Source organism: Montipora capricornis, chromosome 4 (genome assembly GCF_036669925.1).
Source record: "Montipora capricornis isolate CH-2021 chromosome 4, ASM3666992v2, whole genome shotgun sequence".
NCBI classification, from domain to species: Eukaryota; Metazoa; Cnidaria; class Anthozoa; order Scleractinia; family Acroporidae; genus Montipora; species Montipora capricornis.
This window is the reverse complement of record NC_090886.1, coordinates 3,206,955-3,214,380: the sequence shown is the minus strand read 5'-3', so window position 1 is coordinate 3,214,380 and position 7,426 is coordinate 3,206,955. Positions and strand designations below refer to the sequence as shown.

Here is a 7,426-nt window from a genome sequence, read left to right as displayed (position 1 = left end):
TTTAGAATTTTTGTGGTCTCCTTCGCACTTGAAATCTCCTGCTCAATTTTTTCAAGACTTTTGCTCGCTTCCACAGCTTCGATGCGCTTATACTTCGCTTTACGAGCCCACTCTCCTATTGGAAACCTCTCTCGACTTCTCGTGCGCTTCGACATCTTCTTGGTCTAAAATCGTGAAAATATCTTCAATCCTCGGGAAATTTTCCCTCCACGTTCTTTTGTCCATAAACAGCAATCCTATCGTTTCAGATTTTCATCATGTGCGACAATTAAGGCAAAAGCAGGCCTCAAACTCCGCCAAAATAATCAGCAAAATGTCCCGAATACTTTCACGACTTTCCTTTATCCAAAAACCTTCAAATCTACTCTCAAAAGTCAACAAATTTGGTATCAATTTGAAGCTCCGTTCCTCGGCTATTATTTCAAGCATACCAAGCCCTTTCTCTTTCATCAGATTAGCACCCAGGCTTCCAAAAGAAGTGCCTTGGTGCTAGTCAATTTTTACCCACACGGCCATGGGGCCTTAATACTGTTGAGACCAAAAATACAGGGGTGGTTTCAAAACCGACCAAAAATCCCCAATGTGATCGGGGTTTTTTCTCCTCGTTTGGTCACGACGAGGCATAATTTAGATGTTCTCTTTCCTGACACTGCAAATCGAACAGTAATTTTCATATAAGATTTTTTGTCGGAGTTTCAAGGTTCCCTTTATGTACATATCCAGCCTGGCATCTAATGCAATATGATTGGCTCATTCCGAGCATGCGCCTGCAAGTAATGCAGGCCTCTCTCTTTTCCCGCCTGGGTTCCAGGCCCATTTTCAGGGCGGGGTAAGAAGGAGTCTCGGAACAGGACTATGTGTCCGGCGAGCCAATAAAAATGCTGGAATTTTGATACCCGTAGTTCATTTTTTAAATAATAAGCAATATGGAGAGAATGAGATGACCAGCCTTCAAGACGACACGTTCTTTCTACCGACAGACCTTGTTAAATGTCACAGTGAATTACTTATAACCATAAAATTATTAGAACACCATGCCACTTTGTTCGGAATTCCGTTAGTTTAGTCATGGATCGTAAAAACACAGGACTCTTTTTACAATCCGTGGTTTAGTGGGAAAATGACCGACCTCTATAGTATTGTACTATTTCCACCTATGGATTAAAAATGTAAATAAATGAGTAAATTTATTTATTTATTTATTTATTTATTTATTTTTGTTTCTATTATGCTTTTATTAAAAAGTAAAGTAAGACTGCCCATGATTTCATAGCCAGCCTCCTCGAGGGAAAGTATCTGTAAACTGCAGGATAAGAAGTAGGGCTGAGGTCGTCCAAACTGCATTGTCAATTTTGCCTGAAAAGCCCCGAGGGGAGGGCCCAATTAATGTCTCTCACTTCCTGGTTCCATGTGGCCGTCAAGTTTGATTACGGTTTTCTTTTGATATTCGTTATCGCCGCTCACAGATAGTCATTCCACTTACCCTTGCTTATCTGTTATCACATTTAATTTCCGAATTTTATACCTGTATTCGTTTGTATTGCATGGCTGTTTCTTATCGTCAATTTTCTAGTTAATACGGGAAGTTAATACAGTCCTCAGTTTCTAGTCGTTCTATACTGAGCACGTGCAGTGGTTCGGAGTCGCATTAGCCTTCATTTCAAGGAGTTTACGGAGTGTTCACAGAGTTCTTACAGTCAGTTAGGAGTTTCCTTTCAGTTTTTTCAAACCCACGGACACAGCATCGAATGTAAAAATAACAAACAAACTGCCGTTATAAACAAAACGAGACAACGCATGTTGTAAAACTCTTTATGAACTTTTCGTTTCGTATGCTCCAACATACATCGTCAGAAGTAACGGTTACCTAAAGTACAATTGAATTTAAACAAGAAGACTAATACCAAATAAGGAAAGTAATGACAATGAAAAAATAAATGAAAATAAACAGACCTGGTTAAATCTGCTTGAAAAAATATAAATGGCCAGTAGAGAAGAAGTTTCTCACTGCCAACATTTTCAGTAAGCGCTGGTTTTAAAATCGCGTATCAACAAGGTTTAGTTCTTTTTTGGTTTTGTTTCATTTGTCTGGGTTGTATCGTTTTTGCACGTTGTTTTTCTGCCTCCTCGCCCTTATTTGTAAATAGCTCATTGTTCCGAATTTCCTTTCAGTTTTACCGATTTGTTATTGTGTTCAAGAATGAAGTCAGTTATTTAAGAATTCAATCTCGAGCCTGGTTATTAGCGAACCCAAGTTTCAAGGACCGAGTTTCAGTAACGAAACGCGGGAACGCGACAGCAGTAGCCCGCGAGCGAGCTGTCCTTGGTCGACCTCTCGGGACAGGAATTCAAAAGATTACACGTGACGAGACAAAAAAGAATATCTTTCGCAGGAGGATACTGGATACCTGAACAAAATACCGAGGGCAATGACGTGTTGTCTATGCCACCCACGTTCCTCAACCTCATTCCCAGGGTCTCTTTGTCGATGAGGACAATGGAGACCCTAGGAACGAGGTTGCCACGCTCCTTTGAACAGTGATGATGGCGGCCTTTTACGTGACACTTATTTGCGTCTTGTTAGAAGAAAATGATGCTAAAATTTGCAAATTGGTAGCTTATGAAAAGGACTTTTGCGGCAACTTTGGATTACCCTTGATGAAGACACTATGGGTTCACTATGGGCCTTATTTGCGCGGCGGCCATATTGGCTATAGACAATTGAAATTTCGGTGCGCAAAAACAAGAGTTTTCAATTATGGCCTCCGCCCGAGCGGAAAGAAGCGACAACTGGAAATACGTCTGCGAGCGCAGGCTACGTTGGCCTCCATGTGATTAAGGCCTTCGGGTGGTTTGCTGGGGGTGCTCAGTCTCGCGGGCTCAGAAAACCTGGTTGTGGTCATGGTTATTTAAGGTTTTTCTTCCTATACAGGAAAGTCGAGACGTTGGATCTTTCAATTGCAACTTTCTCAGCTTCAAAACTGGAGTAGCATCAAACTATGTCCGATGACAATAGCATCTGCGTTAAAAACACTGAGACAAAACTTTGCATTCTCCAGACGATCTCTACTGCAGACAAGGCCGCATCTGGTAAATTTAAGAGAAGGATAATCCACTTGAATTATTAATCACACGTCTTTTGTCCTAGGCATCATAAGTACCTGAGCAAACAAGAGATCATGACGTGTATCTGATGACGTCACGGACTCCATTGTGTTATTATAAAGAAGGGTTCTTGGCCCGGGGTGAAAAGAGTTTTAGTATTTCTTTAAGAGATGTATGGTTGCCTCCCGCAAATTAATGTTGAAATATTTTGAAAGAACTAGGCAATATGGGGAAATGTTTAAAGTGGATGGTGTGCACATTCACGACTGTTATTTTGGTAAGTCCTGCATGCATCTCTGTTTAGTGATTTTGTTTCACTACGCAAATCATTTACCAAGAATTGATAGTTTGTGATTGTTTCGGTATATTCATTAACTTCCGATCGAAATGAACAGTGCGGTGGGATCATGGCGTCAATTTTATTGATTCAATAGTAAGATTTTTAAATCGAGGTTGTCAACTTGGCAATTGTACATGTCTGTCTTGGATAATGGGCTAGTTCTAGATTACACCGTTACGTTGACAGAAGCCTTCTTCGTAATTGAGCGAGGGCTAAGATTGTAAACAAACTGTCAAAAACACTAAACGGGTGTTGAGCATTGTACTGGCTGGAATGGTTGCATTCGCAATCAAAAATGACAAACGCTAAAAGGGGTATCAGATTTGCAAACCGTTTTGACTGTTTGCCACCATAACTATGTTGCCACAAACGACCTATATAATGTACTTTATTGCTGTGAAATTGGTTATAGACAAATTTTTCATTCGAGGCGTTTGAAAAAGAAAGAATGGTTTTTGACACATACATGAACAAGGACCAATCGATAGAGGAAATGGAAATCCATTCGGTAAATCCAATTTCGGATAATTCGTAGCAGCTGAGCATTCTTAATTAATCTTCTCCACATTGTCTGTGCCAAATCACCGGACAGCGCATAATGCAAAAGCACCCGAACTTAATTGCACTTGGTTGATAACAATGCATGTTTGTTTCTATTGTCTGCATGTCTTTGTAAATGACAGCATCCTTCTATTATTAGCTTTTCGCGGAACGAGTGCTGTGCATTTATTTTCTGAAAATCGGGAAATAATTTATCATTATCACGAACACCTTGTGAGCGCTTCACGAAAGCCTAACGTAACTTTTGGCCGGGCTTATTTTTTGAGGCAAGCTGTTTTAAGGCATGAAATTTGGCAAATTATTTTGCCTTTCATTCACTTGAAAAACCTGTTTGAGTTCAGCTTTTTCCGGTGCCGAGTGAGAGTCGTTTAACAAATGGATTTTTAGGCCGCCAAGGAACATATGGGGTCACTCTTTTCAGTGAGAAACCGAGCATTCAGCAAGTACTACAAATGAAGGCTTTAAAAGAGTCTTACTTAGGATTAGTTATTCATTTTTAAGAATATTAGCCAAAGTCCGCATTTTTTATTCCGAAATGGGTTTAATTACAAAAATTATTCAACTAATGGTGCGTAAAGGTCAGCTCGTTACGACAAACAGAAGCATTCTAAACGTGCAAACACCATTTACAATGCTTCCACTCACGAGCTCAATACGTCAATCGTCTCATGATTTTCGAAAATCACTAAGTACTTCCTGGAGAAAAGAGTGACAAACTGTGATAATCTATTGAAAGGATTTCCGTCTTTTTTGAGGTAGAATTGTTTTTTGAAATTGCCTAAGGCCCAGAACTCGAAGTTCAACTGGATAACTTGGAATACTGAAAATGGTACATATGGACAACTGTTCCAAGTTCGTCCGATGGATCCTATTCACTTTCAACGCTTTAGTTTGGGTGAGTTATTTGGAAACTGAGATAACTGAGAGCTCTAATCCAGCACAACTTATTTTAATCGGCTTTGAGCTTTAGTCCACAATTTGGCGACATTTTTGTCTCCAAAATTACACTGACAAACTGTACATGACGGTTATTAATTTACTCTGACGAAAACATGATCAAGAGCTACTTCACCTGCCCCATCGAATTGACTGCTGTATTTATAAATTCTGAAATATTAGAGTAACTACTAAAATCACAATGTAAGTTAGATGTAGGTATTCACCAAACTCTGGATCACGCATATTCGCAATGATTCATTTCGTTGTGTTAAGACAAGGCAAACTTTTATCTTCTTTTCGTTATAACTCGTAGATCAGACAGTTTTTCTTGCCGAATACTCCGTATTTAATGATATCGCTCCTCTACATCTCTTTGTTCAACGTCAAATATTAGTCATGATCACAACATAGCTCGTGCGCTTGGTAGTTCTCTAAACATAAATGGTAATGTTATTATGAAGTCGCATTTAGGTTGCAAAGTCCGTTAACGTTGAATTCAGCTCCGAGTTCCCGTTTTTGGCAGTCAATAAAAAGGACACTCGCTTGGCGAAGAGGGGGCGAAGAGCTTTCAAGGGTTTCTCTGGAAGTGAGCAAAGTCATGTTTTTACTTGTACGTGTTACCGTTACGGTACTTGGTTACCGAGGAAAGTTTTGGGTAGCACTTAATTAAAAAGGTCTCGACTCTCGCGTTTATACAAACTGAAACTCGTTACACGCACGCTAAATATCAGTAAGACTGAATATTATGTGCTTGTATTCTATCCTACTCAATAACGCGACTTCAGGCACTGGTCGGCGTACGACAGATATCGCGTGACATAAGCTTTGTTCGATAGAGACCACTTAAGCTACACATCTAGACCAGCTACGTCGGGGTCAAAATTTACTCTTTGTTCAAACTCAATGAAACCTATTTAATTACAGATTATTTCTTCTCTGAAAGCTACGGTTATCGAGAAGGAACCAAAAAGAGAGAAATGAATTGAACCATCAAGGAGAACTTTGCTAGTTTCATGGCAAGCAGTAGTGCTGGAATTAGTCGTTGGCTCTTGCCGGCAAACGCAGCGAAGCATAATTAAGGAGCTTGAGATCTACATCAGATCACATCACGGAACACTACGAAATAATATCAATGCAAATGTTCTGCACGTAAATTTCTTTCCCGTTATCAGGGAATCTGCAACGTGAAACGCTGAAATCTCAAGTTGTATGGAAAGCGACTGAACGCACAAAAGCAAATTCCTATCAAGCTTCATCCAGGCCTTATCACGGTTTTCGACGCCATCTTGACGGGTAGGCAAAGCGGTCAGAAATTACAGTGTTTGTATGGGAATCCGGTAGCAAATAACTTCTTCCAAAATTGAATTTTACACAATTTGTGAATCAAAACGTTAAAATACTAGGTAGAAGATTGTATTCACCAAGTTGATGTAGAAGACGCTCAGTTAATTTTTGGAATTTTCCACACATTAGTCTGTAAATTTGGCTGGGTAGACAAACGTGTAGACGCAGTTCGCGGGAAAAAAATTTAAGACTAATGTATGGAAAATTTAAAAAAAAAAAGCTCAGCGACTTATAGGAAAGCTACATCCTTCAAATTTGGTGAATAGAATCTTCTACCTAGTATTTAAAAGTTTTGATTCACAAATTGTGTAAAATTCAATTCTGGAAGAAGTTATTTGCTATCGGATTCCCATACAAACACTGTAATTTCTGACCGCTTTGCCTACCCGCCAAGATGGCGTCGAAAACCGTGATAAGGCCTATTGAGTTCGTCGATGGTTCGGCTAGTTTGAGGACGTTGAACTAACGGAAATAATAACGAAAATAATTACATTTTCAATGACGTCAACTGTCGAAGATCTCATTAAAGTCCCCAAAATGATGGGTTTTGCAATAGGGGAACTTATGATTTTGTTGAAGGCAACATTTCGCGAGAGTAGTTTTCAAGAGTAAAGATTCTTTAAAACGAAGCACTGACGGTTTGTACAAAATCTCGCAATGACAAAGTGGTGCCTTAATTTGAATATGATAAGCTTGACTTCTTTTCCTTAACAGCTTGGAGGCTCAGTCATGCTTGGTCTTGGTATATGGATCACCACACAGGATACGGAATATAAACACTTTGCCGGAAATTTGGTGAGTAATGAACCACGGGAGCTCAGGCAAAAGCAAAAGCATGCTCCCTTCCCTCCCCTCCCCCAGCCGAAAACAAAGGAAGAAACAGAAACATTTATTCAATCAAATTGCTTTGATAATGATTTGTAGATAACAGGAGCCAGCGATAAAGAAACAGACGAGCGATTTTTTCAGGTTTTTGTTTTTTGGGCTTTTTTTGTTTCAGTACGTCACCGTGGCTTATATTGTGCTATCTTCCCTTGTTTTCATCGTTGGTAAGTTGATTGGGATCAGTAGAGTTTGAGTCAAACTTTTTGGTGTCTCAATGTCTTTGATAACTTTGGAGATAATTTCCGATCCTAC

General features: G+C 39.6%; 1 protein-coding gene and 1 pseudogene across 2 annotated transcripts in view; one reads left to right on the top strand and one right to left on the bottom strand.

The window, feature by feature from the left end:
• LOC138045196 (uncharacterized) overlaps positions 1 to 432 on the bottom strand; it is a 3,476-nt pseudogene extending 3,044 nt beyond the window's left edge.
• Positions 433 to 3,208: 2,776 nt separating this feature from the next.
• Positions 3,209 to 7,426, top strand: part of LOC138045216 (leukocyte surface antigen CD53-like) — a 10,868-nt gene continuing 6,650 nt past the window's right edge. The window contains exons 1-3 of one of the 2 annotated variants that reach the window (XM_068891629.1): positions 3,209 to 3,382; positions 7,004 to 7,084; positions 7,290 to 7,338. In XM_068891629.1, the coding sequence (XP_068747730.1) occupies positions 3,332 to 3,382; positions 7,004 to 7,084; positions 7,290 to 7,338 (181 nt within the window). In that variant the 5' untranslated portion in view covers positions 3,209 to 3,331. Of the gene's footprint in view, positions 3,383 to 4,224; positions 4,902 to 7,003; positions 7,085 to 7,289; positions 7,339 to 7,426 lie in introns of those variants that run through there. The other variant, XM_068891628.1, reaches the window with a different exon arrangement.